Raw genomic sequence first — 21,669 nt, forward strand, 5'->3', positions numbered from 1 at the left:
CTAACAATTAAATGAAGTTTTAGTATGAAAAAATAAAAACAAATATGATTCCCTTCCTCTCATTCTTCTTAAAGTTATTTCGTTTTGCCCCAGCTTCTAGAAACATTGCCATTTTTTTGTGGAAGTGTCACTTTTTAATTAACTTGATGCTCTCCTGAAGTTCCCAAGTAAAATGTTTATTTGGCTGTTTCCTTCTCTTTCCTTTAAACTTAAGATATTTTTAAGACTTCCTATTCCTTCCAGATATACAGGTGACTTCAGTAAGGAAGCATACGCTTGTCCTTCCCATCACTGTAACTGAGGAGAGCTCCATTGACAAAAATTATCTCCCCAGAGCCCAGCTGAAAATTCAAATACTACCAAGCATTTGATAAAATCCCATCCAGAACTGGTTTCATCAAAGCACCCACCATTCATCTCAAAGGGAGAACATGAACAACCTGGTCTGGGCAGTTTCTTGCTGCAGGGTCTCAGGATCCCCACCCTGAGGGGTGCAAGAAGTGGGCAGAAGCTCCCCTCCACCCAGCCCATGTGCAGCTACAGCTGTGCTTCATGGGTCTTCTCCATCACCTGAGTCTCTGCTGCAAACTGACCGGAACTGTTCAGTAGCTGATTTATTTCCCCAGAGCTCAGAAACTTTGGGAATATCTGTTTCGAACCCCTGCTTAAACCTGGTCTGCACCTGAGCCACTGTTTCCCATCCCAAGTGAACTTACTGTCTGTCCATAATGAACCCACAGGGAGCTCTGAGCGCTGGTCGTGGCCTTTCCTTCCGCAGCACTCAGGAGTATCTGCTCCACAGCATTTTAGCCCAAAAAAAGAAAATCCAGGCAGAAGCAGGCAACCTCCAAGAAAGCACTGGAGATACAGTTCAGTGGAGTTCTACATCTAGGATATGGCAGCAGTGGCCATTTTAGGAAGACAGGAACGGAGACAAGGTTACAAGGTATTCCCAAGGGCTCCATCCAGGAGACAGGCTACCTGCAGTGCAGGTCCAGGTCCATCCAGGAGGCAGGGTTACAGGCAGGGACCAACTACAGACAGGGACTGATAGCCACCGGCTGAGTTGAAATGGGTCTCCTGGGCCTTGGGCAGGGGTGGGGGAGGCCCCAGGGGAGCTGGGCAGGGACATGAAGGGCCATCAGTGCCCTCAGGTGCCTGACAGTGTGACCCTTCCCTTCATTTTAAAGATGACATTTGCAAATGTTATTGACGATATAGAAGCCAACAACAAATTACCTTTGATTTTATGATCTCAGCAGCTTTCTGAGATCCCCCTCAACTATGTGAACACTTGCTGGTATTAGATTTTTTTTTCACACTTTGTTTTTATATATATATTGGCAGACAATTATCTTCAGTACCAGATTAGGTGATCCAGCTAATATCTTACAGAGGTAGGGAGTCTTCCTCACTCATCATTGCTACTTCCAGAAAATCTAAACTGCATGAGTTTTCTTTGTGCTTTCTTGTTAGTCCTGTGTCCTGTTTGTAGAGGCAATTTTTGTATCACCTCTGGGCCCCGTGTTGCAGTTGACAGCTGTAAGGTGGGGTGAAGAAGGATGGTATGTGCAAAATGTGCTAGCAGAAGCAAAGGGATAAAAGTTTTATATCACTTGCTATGACAAGCAGAAGGACTCTGTGGCTAAGGTTTACTGGCTCTCCAACACAGAAATGTATCACTTTTGGCCATTGCCTTTCTGCTTGCTTCCACCAGGTAAAGTGCTACCAGAAATGAAGCAAATGACACCACAAGATCACACACATATTTTACTACTGATGGATCCAAGGCACCACCACAACCTTCAAGTGTTTATCTTAATGATTCAAGGAGCATGGGTGTTCAAACCTCAGATTTTAGTTCAGTGTATGCTAAAGATGGGGATTAGCCAGGTCAGCAACACCTGCCATTGAGCTGCCAGGTCAGTCATCAGAGATTTTACAGGAATTGACTAGGACTGTGGTACTTTTGTCAGTCCCACTGCAGATGCAGAGAGACGACTCCCACATAATGCAGGTCTTTCTGAAGTGCTGTAAAGTCTGACACACTAAAGAGACTCACCAGAGGGCTCTTGAGTTACAGCTCTGCACAAAGAAGTCTGAAGCCCAGCACTCTGCTCAGCAGTGCCATGCCTCTCCTCCAACACTGTGGTCCCTATCCAGGGTAATCTTACCTCTGCACTCAGGGACAGACCACCTTACTGGTGCCAGAAGCCACCAAAGCCTCACTAGAGGACACAGCTTTCACACAATTCAATTAGGTGGTTTTTAATATTCTATAGAAAAGAAAGCTTGAGATGTGGTTTGAAGCACTCATGAATCTTAGCAGACAGGTATTGTAAAGTTCCGGTGGCAATAACGTCACCTCCTGCCCTCTTCCTTGTCCAGGTGACAAGAAATCTGCTCCTACATCTTTCCTCTCTCAGGGTCATTTCAGTTGGTGCTCTCAGATGACTCCCTGCATGAGCAATACTAAAAGAAAAAATATAAACCCCCTTTCTTCATAAAACACCTAAACAGGGATTTATTATGGAACAGAGAGTAATAATTTTCTTGCATGTGTTTCTGCCACAAAAGCTCTTTCGCAGGAAAATGGTTCAAGATACCTCGAATGTCCTGGATGGTTTGCAGAGTTCTCTGCATGGACAGTTACAGTCATTGAGCATGTCAGTTCAGTGGCCAAGCCAGGAAGGTAGCCCAAGTGCCTAACTCCTGAACAAGTGGGGAGAAAAAACCTTTTAGGCATTTAGGGCAGTATAGCAGTCAGTAGGAGGGCTGCACTCACAGCGTGCCCCAGCAGCACTGTGGCCTGACAACAGGCAGAGATCTGACCTGCGACTCTCGCTCATGGTCCGCTGTTGGGAAGCAGTGCAGAGACTTCTGCAGCCTGTTAGACCCATGAAACACTCCTTCAGTGTTTTGGGGGCAAGGCTAGAGGGGAACGGAATGATGAGAGAGCAACATATTTCTGAATTTAAACTTTGATTTTTGAAAGCCTAATTCCTTCCTAGATCTGGCAGCAGGTAATGTTGTTTTATGAAACCAAAAGCCTAACATCACCCACGTTTACAGGGTCACAGTTCAGCCTGCCAAAGGGGAATTCGGAAGGACTGTTCCTGCACACACAAAGCTGTCACACAGGGCACATCCACTCCGCCCAAATCTCATAACTGAGCGAGAACCGATTCCTATTTCACTTGCTTTGACTGACTGAGTCTCAATTCCTATCATTACTTAAAACCTCTGTTGCAGAAGTAAAGGATAATAGTGGCATTTGCTTAAAAATATTCCTGCAGCAACATGGGACAGTGTCTTACCCTGTGCCCCCACACCCTGGAGGCAACCTGTGAGATGCGATTATTAGAAAGAATAAGCTTCACCTGATCTATATAGACTACCAAAAAGCCTATTCCATGCTAAATATCTCTTTCACATACACTGACAGGCACCTTGGCATCTAATCCAAAGGATCAGCTGCAGAGCAGGAACAGCAGATAAAAGAGAAGAGGGAGAGATACGGTAGCACAATAGGTAAAATATCAAGCGGCACATGAAAAGGAAATAGAGCTCTCTTGCATACACCCTTAGGAAAGGAAGGAGGTAATCTAGTTAATGGGAATTGAGAACCCATTGCAAGCTGGTCGGAGGAAATGCAAGTCAGTGTGTGTTGGGGGGAGAAGCGATTCATGCAAACGCTAATGAGCCTTTGAAACTCATTGCATCGTTTGGTGCCACAGCTCTGAGGGATACAGAAGATCACACAATAAAAGCTATCCTGCATTTCAGCCTGTGTCCTCAGCCATGAACTTGGAGATCTGAGAATGAACTTCCCCTTTGGGTAAGTTATTTAACTGTGGGGCTTCCTGGGCTTGTGTCTTAGCACATGCCCCTGGCAGCTGTCAGAGGCAGGATGACACAGACCAGGTTTTATTCCAGCAGGACAAATCCTGCATTTCTATACTTCATAGAAACTAAAGAGTCATGTTAAAAGTTGTGTTTATTAACTCTGCAATACCACAGATAATTTGCTTTGCTTCAGCTCTTCTGAGCAAATGAAAATCCTGGATTCTTGCCCTTCTTCTGGAAAGCCGATCCCCTCAACCACTTCGGAGAGGTATTCTGCAGAATTAAAATCCTCCCCAGGGAGATTTTGTAGGTACAGTACCACCGTTTAAAGATCCCTGCCAGCTAGCTCATGTCATTCAAAATCCTTCCAGAAATTTTAAAAATTAGCAGAGTGGAGAGATTGAAGTGAGGGAAACGTGAGAGTTTTGCAAGTGTACAAGTATGTAGTAACCTTTCTGAGAGTCCTAAGAGTGTGTTGATTATCTGAGTCTATAATCAATTTCTGAAACAGCAAGCTTTCTTTTTAATTAGGGATAAGCAGGAATAAAGCTATAAAAAAACTCTGATAAATTTATAATATATTCTATAAGAAATTCACTAATAAGAGTGTATTGAAAACATGTTTAGTAAAGTTTTGTGGTGGAAATTCAACGGACTGAATCCAAGAGCTGGAGAAGAGCCTAACATATTTTTATGAATTCATAAAATGTTTTACAGGATCTCATGAGCAAGACCCTGGAAACCAAATTTGAAGCCTGAAGCAGATTTTTTCACAGTTCATATATAAAAACAGAACCAGAGGTTTTTAATGACAACGTTGACATATTTTACCTATAAGAGGAGCTGGTAATCTTAAAAACAAAACGGGGAAAAATTAAGAGAAAGAACTTGCTGGGTTCTGTGAGTACATACATGTTTTCTGTTATTTTCCCTGAAAGCAAAAGCCTTAACTGAAACAAAGGCAAATGGTGAACTCCGTGCTGCAATCCTCCTTCATGTCACTGGAAACAAATAATGCTCTTCAAAAACTCCTTTGGATGAGGACAAAATTATAACCTAGCTGAGCTGCTCCCAGCACTGTGTTTACTGTGACAGTCATTTGTTTCTTTGCAATGTACTGTCATACGTCCTTTTTTCCTGACTGGAAAGGCAAGAGATTGGTGCTTATTTGATGCTAATTATGTAATATTGCTATACACACAAAAAAAAAAGGCAACAAAAAACCCTTCCCAAGATACGCAGATCCTACAGAGGATGAACACAGAGAAATCTACCTCATAATTAACTTTATTTTCACTCAGTCAAATATTTTTAGTTTTCCTGTACAAATATTGTGTGTACGAAAACAACTGCTGTAAATTGAAATGCATTAAAACAGTGTCAATCCTCTTATTTCTCAGAGCCAATCATTGATTGGGTTGTCGTGCCAAGAACGCAGAGAATTCACTGAACTGGGACCATTTAAATAAAAATAAATTCACTTTCACTTCCCTCCTTCCATCATCAGTCTTCATGTACTGTGCCTTGCATGAGCTAATAACAGATTCATTGCAGCCATGCTGTAACTGATTGCTATAACTTTGCATATTTTACTGATGTATATTAAGAGGTAGTGCTGAGACTCTCAGGATTAACAGATCTATGCTTTGATTTACCTTTCATTTCCATTCAAAGTCCATGCAATTCTTTACAACAGCTCTTCAAAAGAAGTTCTGCAGGAAACAAAGCCAGAAAATTCACAGTAGAATAAAACTCAGAAGGGGTGAATTCATATGTGGTGAAGGAAGGAATTAAGATATGAAAACCAGTTCCACTCTTACATTTTCAAAAAGCAGAACAATCATGACCTTACAATGATCACAATTCTTACAGCAACACAAACCTTAGTGTCTCAAAGGCTGTTGATGTCTGTTAATTTGTCTAAATATAGCCTAGAAAACTAAAAAGCATAGGTTCCACAGGTCTGCTCCGGTTCCCAATGGGACCGAAATAATGGAATTATTTAGGTTGAGAGGGACATTTTGGAGTCAGGTGGTCCAACACTATCCCATCCTGCCTCGAAGCGGGGCCAGCTTAGGACAGGCTGCTCAGCATGTTTTCCAGTCTGGTGTTTGACACCTCCAAGGACAGAGATTCAACAGCCTCCCTGAGCCAGGCTCCGGGGTTGCGCTGCCCTCACTGTGGGATTATTTTGTGGTATCTGATAGGAATTCCCCTTGTTGTAGCTTGTATCTGTTGCCTCTTGAGAGCAGGATAGAGCAAGCCTTTGTTTTGGGGATGGGGAGGGGGGAAATTTGCCACATTATTGCAGATTTGGACTCTTAATTGCTCAGTAGAGGGGAAGAGTCACCTGCTGCTAGCTGACGCAGCTTAGGGCGCAGGTGGCCTTTATGGCCTGGGCAAGCACTGTTGGTACATGAGCAGCTTGATGCCCACACCAGGCCATGCAGGTTTTTTTCTGTAACTAATTTCTAAATAAATGTCAATTAGTGGCACTGAGAAATAATAACATCTCTAGCATGTCTTCTGTACTCACTGAAATTTTAGAACATTCCAAGATTGCCTTGGTTATCTGGATACCACAAAAAAATATCACTGAATTTCCCAACACAAACAATTTTTTGCACTGTACTTCAATTTTATCCTGGTCTGCAGGATAAAATTAGAAGCCATACATCCAGAATGGCTTTAGAAGACATACCTGGAGAAGTCCAGCTGGAGAAACAATTAATCCAGTGCCTTTCTCAGGCATTTGAAAGAGAAAATGAGAATAATTTCAGTAGGAGATGAGAAATTTGAGTAAATAACTGATGCCTCTCTGCCTTTGTTAAGTGCCAGTCTCTACCTGGAGTTAAACTTTTTAATGAACTGGAGTCCAAACCCAAATTCTTCAGCTGGGTGAGGTATGCAATTTATCTAGCACTTGATATGTAATTGGCAGGGAATTCGATCCTAGCTCACCTCTTTGGGCGAGCCTCTGTGATCCTAACAACTGGGAATGATCTTGAAATTCCTTCCCAAACAAGCAGCATCCCCTGCGCACTGACACTACTTTGACAGCTCTTCAAATTACTCTGTTCTGCTGCCTAATGAGGTCTCCGCATCCTGACTGGCTTCATCGTCCTGCTCCCAGCCCCACGCTGCTCCATGGAGCTCCCTTAACTGCCACACTGCCCCCGCACCTCCTTCGCTCTGGTCCAGCCCTCTCCTCCAGCAGTTCCCAGTGTCAGCATCTGTCACCCATCAATAATGTCTCAGGACAGGGAGAGAGGGTGAGGATTTTATGAACATCTTCCCTTTAGGATGCTTCCTTTCCAAAACCCTAATCTTAGATAAAGTTTATCCAGGGAGGTAAGATTTTCCCACGAAGCAAAAGGAGAGACAGAAGGAGGTTATGGGAAAAGCTGTCCTCAGGTAGCCCTTCACGATCCAATGCTACTTTTTTGTAAGGGTGGAAAGATATAGTCCAGTTGCTCAAATTTTTCTCCTACCCAGAAAATTCAAGGGGGTGTTATGTTCTTATTCACTGAGCTGGTGTCATTTAATGCTGTCTCAAGTTGTTAAGCAGCTTCTGGATCCTCTCTTCTGATGGATGAGGCAATTCTATCTTTACGTAATTCAGAGGAGCCACATGAGACTTAATTAATAATTACAAAGCATTCAGGATGCTCAGTTGAAAAGGGTGATGATATAAAAGCTCTACAAAAACACTCACAATTTTTCAAATTCTCTGATGTTGCAGGTCAAGTTAAAGACTCATTTTTTCCCTTCATTTTCCTACAGCAATTCTGTTCCCTGTGGGTTGTATGGAAACAGTCAATGCCCGGAAGCAGTAACATAGGGAATTTAAAAAGAGAGGGTAACCTATTTATACTTGTAAAGGATGGCATCCCATGAACAGCAAAACCAATGAAACATTATCTCCTGTGAATTTGTGTCTTGTCACCTCTTGTCACCACCTCATTGTACATCTTCCAGCAGCCCTTACCTCTCCCACGGGGCACACGACGGTACAACGGTAGCCGATCTGAAACTGTTGAGGGGCCGGTTAGCTGGTGCACACTGTTCAGCCACGCAACTGCTGCGTCTTGGACAGCGAACAAGTTCGACTGTGTAGTGATGATATTATAGCTTGTTATTACACCTGCAATTACTCTGACTTGTGCAAGTTGCTTGAAATTGTCTGGAAAAGAAGACAGACGTCCCAGCTGTCTGAAGAGCCTCATTTCTTAAAATTGCCAAGCACAATCCCAAGCAGAGCAAAGCAGATCGGACTGAGGCTCTCGAAGCTCTTGATGATATCTAGTTTCTACCTACGCCTCACTCTTGCAAACAGCTATTGGTGCCAGCAAAGAAAGAAAAAACTGCTTAACTGAGGCTGGAGCAGAGTGGAAACCATCCCACCCTGCTGCAGGGCAGTACCAAAGGGATGCAATAGGGATCACAGTGACAACAGCAAAGACACCAGACTGGAAGGGATGTGTAACAGCTAGCAAACAAAAGCACCAGTTAGAGCAACATCATAGCCCATAGGGAAATGTGTGTTTATTTTTTCAGGTCTCATCTAGCATGCAGAGGAAAATTATATAGAAAGAGCTTGCGTGTGTTTATATCTCCACTCAACCATGCTGGAAAAAAGAAATCATCCACAGCAGAGGTTTGTCTGATGTGGAATGATTTAATGGCATATGGTGTAATTCAGTGAATAAACTAAGGCAGCCTCCTCCGGCAGCAGCCCGGCAGCATGGTACTGCCATCCTCTCCCACCCACAGGCAGGGCTCCTCAAGGATCCCGCCGCCTCTCCCCAGCAGCTGCCTCCTGCTGCTTGATCCAAATGCTGCTCCCACCCTCGTGGGGAGCTGGGGGCCATGAAGCAGCTGCTCCTGAGACAGAAGGTTAGACGTGATTTTATTTCTTAACACGCAATGCCTACAACTGCTTCCCTGAGCCATTCAAATGCTCATGTTCCTGCTCTGTATCAAATCAAGGGGTCGCTGGGACCACGCTCCTGAACTGCAGTGCCTCAGCACCATGCTCCAGCCGAAGTGCTGGCACCTGTAGAGAAGTCTCCGCTGTTTGGTTTTGCTGGGTTGGTTTTCACACACCATCAAGTTCATCCTCTTGTCCCCTTCTGTGCGCCTGCCCAGAGCGCTCCTTTCCTGCTGTGCCTACAAAAGCAGCCTGTCTGTCACATGCGAGCCCTGCCTGCCCCACCACCAGTATCACCCTGCTGTTGGTAACTGACCTCGCAGGTCAACCCTCTCTGCCACTGTTGGGCATCTCCTGCCAGGCTGCGTCTCTACCACAGCACGCATGATATTTGTGTCCCTCTTTTCACTGTTGGGACGCATTCAGCCCCAGGAGAAGAAGCTGCAGACTATAAAAAGCTGAATATCCAAGTTGCCTGTTGTGCTCAAAGTACTATTGCGTTACAGAGCAAGCACCTCCAGCAGGAGCAGCAAGGAGACTGGGTGCGCAGACCAAGGGGGCAGATGCTTGGAAGACTAGACGTTTGTCCAAGCTGATGTTAGCAGTAGCATTGGCTGCGCTGCTGCCAGCTGGCAAGTGAGTAGAGGGAGCTGCCATCTTGGATGCTTGAAAAGCTGCTGGGTCTGAGAATAATTGAATGAGGGGGAAAGGCAAGGAGGAAAGCAAAAGGAAAACGTTTACTGCAGCAAGATAAGCCTGAATTGAATCATTCAGGGACAGATAAGCCGATACAAGGGCAGTTGTGAGTTTTATAGCTGCCCTCCTGTGGCTGTGTTAGTATCTATAAATCTCCCCCAGGATGGACTAGCTAATATTTCAGTTGCAGAAGAAATCCCTTTGGAGTTTTACTTGCGCCAGAGTGACCACTTTTCTCACAAGCAGTTTAAGACAGAGGAATTGATTCCTTGTCATTTTGACTAAAGGAATAAAATTCTGATCCCAACCAGTTTAGTGGCAGAATAACAAAAACCGTCAGCAGGCCAGGCTGCAGAGGACAGGCGCAGGGAGTTAAATGCAGTCTCTTCCAGCTCAGAGCATGCCTTCAGGTTTGTGATTTCTGGGTTTCACCACCATGCTCCTTACTTTTAAACCACCTCTAAGGCAATTGGTCTTTTCTCAGACCGAGGCCCCGGTGTAAGCTTTGCGTTGCGCATCATCTGGGAGGAGCGAAGGGAGCTAAGGACCCTGTCATGACTTCATTGCCCACACCCTGCTTTTTGGGCTAGCTGGAAATTCCTTGAATTGCCACAGAAACGTAAAGCCTTAAGGGTGAGGCCCTTAAAAATACTGGTGTAAACTATTCCTGCCCTCCTTTCAACCTTTCTCCATCATTTGTTCCTTTCACCAACTTGGCTCCCTCCACTGTGCTGACAGCAGCCAGTGGTGCTTTGCAAGGAGCTGGACTGGGACTTTGATCCACCTGAAAAAATAACCCAGAAGAAAAGGGGATGAGGGGAGGAATCTGCGGAGTTTCATTCAGCTGCGCTTCTAACAAAGCCTCAAATCAGCTGCTACGAGCAGGGGACACAGGCATTGGGGAGGAACCGAGCAGGGACAGGGAAGGGGGAAGGGCAGGATTTGCCCGCATCAACGCTGTTGTCGAGAAATGTACATGAACCACAACTCCTGGGCTCCACAGAGCCATCTGACACCAGGACAGAGGTGCTCAGCAGGGCACTGGCCGACTCCCTGTCCAGATCCCACGCCTATGCACTGTGCAGTAGAGTGAACTGCCCTAACTCCCCTGCCCTGAAGGATTTCTTAAACTTGGGGGACTTCTCAGTTTTTATTTAGGGCAGGTTCAAATTTGCTTTGCACCAGTGCATCAGGAGGTTTTTCAGTAAAAAACACTGTGTGCTGATGAATTAGGCTGTTCATTGGTGTTTAAACAACTCTTCTTCCTGGGACACTTGAGTTCAGAAGGTTATCTTCACAAGGCAAAGCCTGCAGAATATTTTAAAATTAAATTTATGCTTGTAATGCTTTGCAGAATATTTAGGAGATGAAGTGATGCTATGAGGACACCTTGTACCCACATTCAGCCAAAGTCTTGGAGTTGCCCTCCAGCATCAGAGGAAGGTTTACATCTAAAGAGGGATAAGCTGAGCTGGCAGCCTTGCCAGGCTCTCCGAGACATCCCAAGGACATAGCCTTTCCTTTCCACCTACCTTGCAGAAGACCCAGTTCTCTGCCTGCCACAGCTGTAGAGGGGCATCAGTTTGCATGGGGTGGGAGGGTAGGGGGATCTGATATGAGCCTGCAACCCACAAGTCTGCTCTTGTGCCTGGGACACTTCCAAACCTGAGGCATGCTCAGGTCTGGACTTGGAGTGATGGCTTCATCTCTTTAAAATGCTTGTCCAGACCAGAGGTTGCAGGAGGAAGGTGAGGTGAGAAGCTCCCCCCCTAATGCAAATTTTCTCTTGAAGCAGTGTAAACACAAGCATTAGACATGGTCTTTCAAGGTAGTGGTGTTTGTGTCAGGTGCCAAACACAGCCTGACTCCTGCATCTATGAAAATCAATCACAGCAACAGATAAAGTCAGCTCCAAACGAAGTTCTTTCCATGTTAAGCAAGTATGGCATCTGGCTGCCAAGGAAATTATGTTTTATTTCTAATGGACAGCCTGGGGGATGAAGTGTGGGAACGGTGGTGTCTAGGCCCTCGGTGGGCATCGCAGCTATAGATGAAACTCTACCACCATCTGCTGGACACACTGAAGATGGAGCTCGGCTCATCAGTGCTAGTGAAATGACAAAATCCTTCTAAAGAAAAAGGTTAAAAATGTCAGGGCCAAAGTCCTTACCCCCATTTTCCAGCCACCAGGAATTTTTCTACACATAGACATAAGTGGCAACTACACCTTTCCCTTGGAATTCCTCATTTCATTTTATTGTAGTCCTAATAAATCTGAGAGGCAATTCTTACTTCACAAAGTACAGCCTGAATGCAAAGGAGGGGCAAACAGTGGGGAAAGTGTTTTCTTAGGCAATTTGAACAAAAAAACCTTTATGTGGTTGGCACAGTAGGTAGCAGTCAGACTCCAGGTTAACTCTCTGTTCGAGGAGTTGGGAGAAAGAAATCACTGTACCAGAGCCCATGCGGACAGTGGACATCGCTATAGTTACATAGCAAGAACAGGGATAACTGAATATTTTGTATTAAAGAAGAAATTCACCCCGAGCTAGCTCGATGGGGAGTCTCACCGTGCCTCCCCTCCCCACATGTATTCCCACCTGCCGTGACGCTGCTGGGCAGCCAGGAGCTGCCCAGGCTGGCAGCCCTCCGCGCGTGCCACGCGCGCCATCGCTGCCGTGGAGCGGCTGAGCAGGTGCCGCTTGTTCTTCCCGGGGGCAGGGATGGGGCAGAGGTGCCCAGCGCAGGGATGCACGTCAGGATTGCCAGCACAGTACGGCACAGTGCTGCGCACATAAATACCTGCGGCACCACGGAGGCACCGGTCCACGCTCCGGCTCTGCTCCCAGGACCTGGGTACCTCAGGGCGCCACGCTGTTGCGTCCCAGGCACTGAAGGGCTTTCTAACAAACATAGAACATTAAGTGGTCTTCCCAGGGTCACAACTGGGGACCATTTCAGAGCCAGGAGCTGAGTTGCATATCTCTGTGTATCAGAGCGACGTCCCTCCAATCCTTCTCCGGTGCACAGCCCTCCCGACTCTCCCCACCCTCTCAGCTCCTCACCTCTTCACCTGACCTACAACGACAATCCCCAAGGAAGTGACCAGGCTATCTCCAGGAGGTCCCACACACCCAAAATTTCCTGCACTGAACCCACCTTCCAGCTTATGCCAAGTCTGCAGCAGGGCACAACACACCAGGCTATTGCAACAGCAACGTCTCATGCCTGCTGCACCATTTAGACCTGATTCCTTAATAAATGAAGAAGTGAGGGTTTAATAAGAGAGAAGGGACCTTAGGACTGCCTTGCTCAGACTAGTCTTTCAATGGTTGAAAATGATAGACAAGCTGCTCCAATTTCTTATCTAGCATTTTGCTTTGAATTATTAATAACCAATTTCTACTTAATTTACTTAGTTCAGAAAATTAACTACATGTGTCACTGGTTCCAACATTTTTCATTTTTACTGCCTTCTGCATCAGCAAAGGGATAACTTCAAATCAAGGAATTAAAAGACAAAAACATACACACAACCTCCTGCCCTGGTTCGCTCTCCTAACTCTCTGGAGTACATCCAGAAATACCAGCTGCTAATATTTCTATGCTTCTTTGCTTCAGACTTCCTTCAACTACAACTTGGGTTAATGATTACAGCTAGTAAAGGGATAGGATTTGCCCAATATCTAAAACAATTTTCCCAGACTCTTGGACAAGAAGAAACATTCTGGGGTAAAAGGGACAGAATCTGAAGTTTTGAGGGAAGGATGGAGGAGCTCTGAAACTTAGAACTAATTCACATCATATCTAAGTATTCCTTAAATGTTCACACAAACATGTCTAAGCTTCGCCATCTCCTAGAGACAGGGAACATTCACTTTATTGCACGTAATGGTTTCTTTGGGGGATTTAAAAAATATTTTTCAAGGAATGTGCCCTGTGGTATGGCTTCCTCAAAACATAATTTCTTTGCATAGAACACATTATTCTGCAGCATTGTGTTAAAGTTCGTCTCATGGAGTCAGGCTGACCATTTTTTTTAAAAAAAAAAACAAACCAACATTTAGTCAGGAAAACAAATATTACTGGATTAACCAAGCTAGGCTCCAAAAAGAAGACGAGATGAATGACATTTCAGTGACAGCTGAAATCAGCATCACAACCATTTCACATCCAATTGTTTTGCTAAATGGTTTTATGGAAAACTTTTATGCAGAAATTATTGGTCGACCTTCACTTTCAAAACCCCAGACACTACTTCAATGCAAAGTCTTTCTTCAGCTTTAATTCTTTCACAAACACCTTGCCAAAATAAGGAAGCACAGACAGAAATATAGCTGCTTTTTAACACATCAATTTTTAAGGAAACAGGATTTTCCAATAGGAAAAAAAGAATAAAAAACATTAATTAATTTTAATTACCATGTCTGGATTTTAAAGGAGTTTATTTTTATATTCTGGAAGATCTGTTTGAATGAGAAAGCTGAGTCACCCAACCAAAGATGTGCTTTTAAAAAGGAAAAATGATGAGAAGCACCTGGGAATGGGAATGATGATGAGGATGAGTGGCTAAACTTGTCGCACACAGGTGGAAGAAAGAGAGGAAACTGCAGGCTCTAAATGGCCAGCCAGCAAGACAAAGGGAGAGATTTGTAGGCAAAGGTGCTGAATTATGATAATTAAATTTAATGAAGGGGAAATAGCAACACTGAAAAATGGCTTTTACAGCTTTCTGACAGGCAGTAGTTTAATTAGCCTTCTCCATCCTGCAGAGACAAGAGGAAGGCTGATTGTAAAAGATGCCTAGCACTGCTGCCAAAATTAGGGTCCAGCTAGGTTTAGAGAACACGTATGTTAACATAGCCATAAGGTGAGCCTGTAAAACTTTCCACAGATATGCAAAATGCCTAACTGGGGAACAAAACCAATCTATCAGCCGTCCTTAGCCTCATCTGAACAAGGACAACAAATCAAAGGTGAGAAACTCGTTTTATAGACGTGCTCCAACTAGCTGCTAACAACCCATCTTGGGTACCAATTCCACGGTAGCCATCACACAGTACAGAGCTTGCTTAAAGAGGTTGCTGAATTATTTTCTGAGGATCCTGGAAAGCCTTCCAAAGAAAACACATTCTGCTAAAATAGTGCCACTGTCGCATTTATAAATGTTGTTGTTTCCTTTGGGTAGATACAATCACTGGAGCCTGAATTCCTGAGATAACACAGCAGCCAAGGCAGCTGTAAACCCAAAACTCAGGAAGTATCACTTGGTTTTCAGCACTTCCAAAGCAGGGTCAGAGTTAAACTGTAATCTGTTAAAAGACTACAGGGTTAATCTGTAATCTGTTACTGTAATCTGCCAGGAACGGTGTGGAAGGGGCAGGATCCCAACCCATCTTTCCAGCCACTGGGGATTTTACTGCTGGGAGAGGCAGGACGCGTCTCTGAGAGCGCTCACACAACTCTCAAGATGCAGCGCAGAGGCACGGTGATGTTATGTGGTTTCTTCTCGGTTCCTTTTCCTGACCACTGCTGGCACTCCATCTGCTTTTTGACCGTCAGAAACACTAAGCAAACATTTTTACAGAACAACCTGAATAAAGTCCTCATATATTTTAGTCCTGAATGATTATAGGAACAAATATAATCTATATGAGAGCTGCCGCTGGTCTCGGGGATAAAGAGCCAGCCAGACCACCGGCCAAAGCAGCCTGACCAAGCTGCTTCTGCACAAAGCCATTTCTGTTTTGCAAAGGTGCCCAGACCTGGAAGGCAGAGCTTCACCTCCCCTCCATTCTGCTCGCGGCTACGCAGCACGGTGCAACCAGCAGTGACAGGGACCCGATACCCACAAGGGAAACATCAGCCCCCTCAGGTGGTCTGTTTCGGTGCTTCTCTGTGCTTACAGAAAAAGAGTTTACAGTACAGAACCTGATTCTGTTCACTGCAACTGAAGACCAAGTTCACTACTTTCATCCAACCTGGGTACTCCCATATCCAGGGAATAAGCCAGGTTCTTTTCTTCTCCACAAAGGGGAAAATAAAAGCCATTTTTTTCCCCTTCCCTCTTGCCTATATCATCCTTCAAATAGAGCTCCTCGAACAGAACACGTACCCCAGCTGAGACCTTATCAATCTGAATGCGCTGGGAAGTCTTGCCCTGTGTTTTTCATTCACGTGCAGGTGTAAGGTATCTTTGCGTGACACCTGTCCTTTTCGTAACAGCATGGCACTATTGACTCATGTTCTGCTTGTGATATGCCACTAAATTGGAGTTTTTGCCAAAGAATTGCTACACGGTCCAGTTTTTCCCTCTCCCGTGCCTGTGCATTTAGTTTTTCTTCTCTCAGCTGTAATACCTTGAACTTCCCCTGCTGAATTGCATTCTTCTTTTTGCCTTCAGGTCTTTCCAAAAGTGTATCATTACCATTGGGATCATGACAACCTCCAATATACTACCTGGCTCTCCCACGTCTTGTTATCCTCAAATTTAAAAAGCAAACTCTCTCTTCCCTTACTCAGGTCACTAACGAAGATGCTGAATAAACAAGGCCCAGAAGAGGTGCTAGCAGAATCATGGCCAGTACTATTAGTAATTCTTCCACTCCATGATTCTTCCATTCTGACTGCAATTTGTGCTTTAAGGAGAGAAAAAGAATCCACTTAGTACCTGTACACGTGCAGCCTTCCTCAAACTACCATCACTTGCTAAGGAAAACACAAGACAGCATCAGAAGTGACACGAAGATTAGGAGCAAAAGAATAGCCTCATAGCTGTCACTGAACCCCCGCACGGCCTTGGACACATTGTCCGATCTCCGTGTCTGGGCTTCCTCATCTGTCAGAGACTGCGGCTCTGTAAAACATTTGAGACCAAGAGACTGCAAATACTATCTGTTTAAGAACCAATATTATTACTACGCTGGAAAACACCCTTTTCATGCCAATTGCTCGTAGCAAATATGCCATACACCTTTTATTGAAATTTTGCATTGCATAATTACATACACATGTATTTGTATAACTAAGTTATACAATAATTAATTAAATAGCTTTTGTTTCGGTAACTGTCAATGCTTTATGGCAGATGAAATCTAAAGGTCTCTCTGGGGTTTACGGTCTCTCAGGTCTGAACTCTGACAGTACAGGCAGCAGCGAACATTTCATACATGTTTCTTCCCAAAAGCCAGCAAGTTCCTTACTCTAAGGTCAGCATCAACTCTGATACTTTCTGGACAATTACACTAACAGGTTGGCCAACTTAGAGACGAAATAAGGACGGTACTTCTCACCCAGCAAAGGCACAGTGCTGTGAACATCTATAGAAGACTGAAAAGAGAATGTTTCAAGCAGCAATTCAGATCAATGTGGATTTTACCCTGAAAATCCAGGGCTGCTGAAAACTTGGTGTACCATAAGAGAGAACAAAGCAGAGAGCTCAAATCAAGTGATCCTTCTAAATAAGCCTGACAAGCTTTTATTACAAGAAAACTGAATTAAGCAAAAACTGGAGATAAGTGCTTTATCTGACATTTGGGATTTTAAAAGACTGAGAAATAGGAAGACATTTACAGAAAGAATAACATGTAAGGTCATCACCAATAAGAATTGGGTTTTATTCAAGCTATTGACAATAATTGAATTTTAGTTTCCTGCCTCAGCCTAGAGTTGTCAATTAATCGAGCCTTGCTTGCATGTGAACATTGCTAGAGGCCTCCTAAAGAATCAGTTGATTACAACTTTTCTTCTTCCTGAAGGGTGAAACAGCATCCCTCCTCCTCAATTTAAGTAATGATCATCTATGCAGGTTTTATTACATTAAAGCCCCACTCTGATTGATTCACATTTGCCAGATGCTGTCAGAATTGCTGACAGGTGGTTATTGCACTCCAGGTCAGCCTGAAATCGCCACGAGAAGGGGCAGTCTGCAGCATCAGAGCCGCCCCACACTTCTGAATGACCACCCAGCCCCTGTAAGGCGAGAGGAACTTTAGAAGAGGAAGCCATGTACAAAAGCCTCGTGGGGATGGGGAAACAGAGAAGCAAAAGGGCACGTCCACTTCGCAAGAGAACAGACTCAGGACGTCACCTCAATCTGCTTTTTAAGTGGTTCTGCTCCAGCACATAGACTGGTAGAGATACTTCTACAATGAAATATTTTCATGGTTTAATTTCAGAAACCACCTGGAATGCGACAAAGTTATTGAACAAATTATCTTAGCAGGTTATTTGAAGAAAAACACCAAAACCAAACAAAACAAAACCAAAAAAAACACTAGAAGAGCTCGTTAAATGTCATATTTGCAAACAGTTTAATTTATTAAAATGCCTCCAGTACACCTCCGTGCTTCTACAACAGACGCAGCATTACACGTAACAGGTAAACGTGGTAACATTCTCAAGGAAGCAGCATCAGGCTCATTAGCACAGCAACACAAGAGCAGCAGTATCCTACATCCCCTCCCAGCCCGGCCGCCTTCTGCACGGCGATGCTGATACTGCTCTGTGGAGCAGGCGGGCAGCTGAACGCAGGTGTGCGTATGTGCTTCCTAATCAGAGACAGGTGAATGAAGCCCTATCCTGTCGAAGAGAAGGCAGGTATGCCTCCGACGTCAGTGTGCGTAGAAAGTAAATGTGTTAACAGGTTTATGATCCCCGGGGACCTGGGTAGCTGGAATTCTACGTTTTCATCACTCTAAAAATGTGAGATCTGCAGGACGCATATGGGAAGATTAAGTTTCTCATATTGTGAAAGATCCTGGCCCAAAGAGACTTGCGCACCGGAGTAACATGCTCGTATGAATGACAAGACTCCTGTAAGCCTTTGTAAGAGGGGAGTCTTCAAACACATTTGTGGTAATTCAGGGCCAGTCCTTTCTTCTCTACCGGTTAACTTTACTGAAATTAGCTCAACCTGGCATTCTATCAGCAAAGAAAACGTGAGAGGCTAATAAAATCAGAAGACACTGAAGGTGTAAATACAGTGCAAAAGTGTTGGTTTTAGTTTTTGACTGTTACAGCCTGACAATTTTATATTCTGTGCTTTATTTCCAGGGAAAAGCGTAGTTGTTCTGTGTCATAATATACACGCTTGCATGTATGTGTATACGTACACCCTTGCTGCAGAATGCAAAGGCTTCCAGTGGCATACGGTTCATAGCACTGACTTCTCACATGCAGGTTTTTTTTCATACAAAACCAGTTTTAGAGGTGCCCCCTCCTCTGCATACAATTTATTCATTAATGTGTATTCACATGCATTGTTACCTACCCACTCGCTGGTTTATGTTAACCAGATTTACTTTTCTAGTTTTTTTTTTTTCATGTAAGCCATAAGTTATCTGAGTTGCAACACCTAGCCAGAACAGTCCAGTGGCCACAGTACCCTGGGTTTTACAGCAACTAATTCATCAGTTGGCAGAACATTCTTAATCAAAGGACTCAAGCTTTGTTTTCTTCGTATTGCTTCATTTTAAAAAATCTTCTTGATGTACAGTCATCGCTGGTAAGTGAAGTTACTACGCTTTAGATTTACTGAAATGCAGTAAACTATGAGAGCCCATTATTCAGAAGCACCTAGTCTTTTTTTGACATTAAATGGAAGCCATCAGCAACAACTGTTGTACGGAGCATTCATCGCGTTAACAAACAGTGCACGTTAGCTAGTATGAGATGAGACTGTTTCTAAATAGCTAATAGACTTCACAAAACAAATTATGTGTGATGTAGTCACTACCCTGCTGAGTCAGCAGAAGGACATGAGAACAAAAGCGACTCTAGGGTCAGTTTCTATCCATATTAATGTAGCTTTGGTTCAGAAATTCTTTAAGTGTTGTAGAGCACCTGGTTTAGTGACAGAACACATGCGTCTCACAGTGCTAACAGCTTAATGCTAATAAACTATAAACTGCAGGTTTCAAATATTAACAGCATTTAATAAAAAAATTTACAGAAATATTCTTGTTGACAAATGTGCAGTAGAAATGCGAGCTCCTTGGCCACAAACTCCAATTGTGTGCATCAGTTTTGTGCTGGCATAACAGTGCAAGTGCTGGGATTCAAGTATGCTCTTCTGTATTTATGTTAAGCAACAGAGACGACATGATGAAGGTTGAGGGATTTTCTGCTCACAAGGCCAGGATGCGAGAATGAAGCGAAACATTGCAGTAATGGAAATGTCTGACTTCCCTCATATAGAAGGCAATCTAAATGGGGAAGAGCACATTTCACAAGCAAACCAGCTTCACATACCACCAAGTTATTGCTTCAGCTAGACCAGCTGTACTAGAGTACAGGACTACAGGTTGCAATCTGATCTCCACTCACATGAAGAGAAGATGAAATCTACAGTGCAAGTCCTCCACGCAAAAGGATCAAATCGCAAGACCAGAGTCCTGTTTCATAGGACAGAATTTATTCATCATTCAGTTTTGTCTGTGAATTTTTTTTTGTCAGTTAGATCTGAGTCAAAAGTATATTGTTTATGATATTTCTGTGTTTCTCGAGGTTACTACTTCATGCCAATTTAGGTCTCCTCAGCAACAGAACACAATATGAACACTCATTTCCAAAGAATTGCAAAAGTTATTGCTGAAATTTTTAGGGCCAAAATTAAATATTATTTCACCAAATCAAGTCTTTACTCCACTTTAAAAAAAAATCTGACATCTTATTAATTAAAAAAAAAAACCCTAATAGCTTTTCTCAATTAAATAATAATCTAAGATTTTACAAAATATTCACATTCAGGCAACTGTCTCCTGACTTTCATCTGGCTGAATGACAGATGCCATAATAAAAACAAGAAGGCTACTCTCACATTCTTCATGCCAGCAGTGATTAGTGCAATTTACCACTGCACTACACAGCTCTAATAGTGCAAGGTGTGCCTGCTAACAATGTTTCTCACAATCATCTGCTACATGATCATTATCCTCAGATGTCTGTAACCATTATTCTCATTAGGATTTTGGCATTTATGTTAATATTTATGAAAAACTATGGCTTTATCCATGAAATATATATCCTGCCTAAGCAAAGTTTTTAAACTATTTATTTAAAACAATAAATCTGAATTGGAATGAAAGTTACTTGTTTATGCCATAAACTGTGTTGCAGCTAAGCTCAAGATCGCAGGGTTAGCTGCAGATGACAAAGATGTGTATTTGTGCATCTGCTACAGTCTTTAAAAGCATATTTAAAACATAACACTGATAAAACTTCACTCTTCATTTTAAATCTAATTCTAATAATTTATCTTATTTTTGCAACGTGTTTACTTGTATCCAAAGTGTCATCTGAGTATCGCTGTATTACAACAGGATTGGGACTGTAAGAAACCCATAAATGCATACATAAGAAGGCACTTGTCTTCCAGTAGTTCAAGTCAGAGAAGGCCTTACCCAGACAGTGGCACCTTACACTCTGAAGGATTAGCAAATGTCCCCAGGCTTTGACACGGTGTCAAAACCTGTCTTTGTGTCCCTGGACAAAGGTGCTATATGTGGTCTATAATACCATGAAGCTCATGATGAATTCCAGTAGTTTTTGCCTGTTGCGCTGAGGTAGGAACGTAGTGCTTAGTTCCAAAATGGTGTCTCTTCTTTGTTTCGTCTGATTGAAAACCTAAAGCACAGCATGAATGTAGGTAAGTATGACCATGTTCAAGGCATGTCTGTCCTTTTGTGAGTAGAAGTTTACTGTATACTACACTACTGTATACTATAATAAATTTGCCCTCATTTACAAGACTTTTTTTTTTTTCTCCTTTCTTGGAGGCTTAGATAGCAATGCCTTTAGATATCATTAGAATTCACTCAATATTGAAGCCCTTCAAGTGGTACAGGAGGAGAGAAACTGAGAAATAAGCACAGTGTATGATAAACAGCCAGCTCCTAACAGCGAGGGATAAAACATGCGCTCAAAAGGCACCTGAACTGAAAGCGTAAGCACTTAGAAAACAAGAATTCAGATGCTATGCTCTGAATAGATGCTCAATAGACGCTATCTAGTTCCACTTTTCCAACAGCAGAATAAACTAGAATTAAATGATGGATTTGATACGTCCTTTCTTTACAGCTCTTACAGTCTACAGGAAGACACCTTCACTTAGACTGACTAGTGTTAGATTATTTAATAGAGCAGAATTCAAGGACAAAGACTTAAAAACCTTTATCTAGCAATACTTTGCCTAAATG

General features: G+C 43.4%; 1 protein-coding gene across 10 annotated transcripts in view; it reads right to left on the bottom strand.

The window, feature by feature from the left end:
* Positions 1 to 19,201: 19,201 nt before the first annotated feature.
* GPAM (glycerol-3-phosphate acyltransferase, mitochondrial) overlaps positions 19,202 to 21,669 on the bottom strand; it is a 32,057-nt gene continuing 29,589 nt past the window's right edge. For all 10 annotated transcript variants that reach the window (XM_075107558.1, XM_075107566.1, XM_075107564.1 and 7 more), the window contains exon 21: positions 19,202 to 21,097. In XM_075107558.1, the coding sequence (XP_074963659.1) occupies positions 20,981 to 21,097 (117 nt within the window). In that variant the 3' untranslated portion in view covers positions 19,202 to 20,980. The remainder of the gene's footprint in view (positions 21,098 to 21,669) is intronic.

The sequence above is a fragment of the Phalacrocorax aristotelis genome, chromosome 12 (genome assembly GCF_949628215.1).
Source record: "Phalacrocorax aristotelis chromosome 12, bGulAri2.1, whole genome shotgun sequence".
Taxonomy (NCBI): Eukaryota; Metazoa; Chordata; class Aves; order Suliformes; family Phalacrocoracidae; genus Phalacrocorax; species Phalacrocorax aristotelis.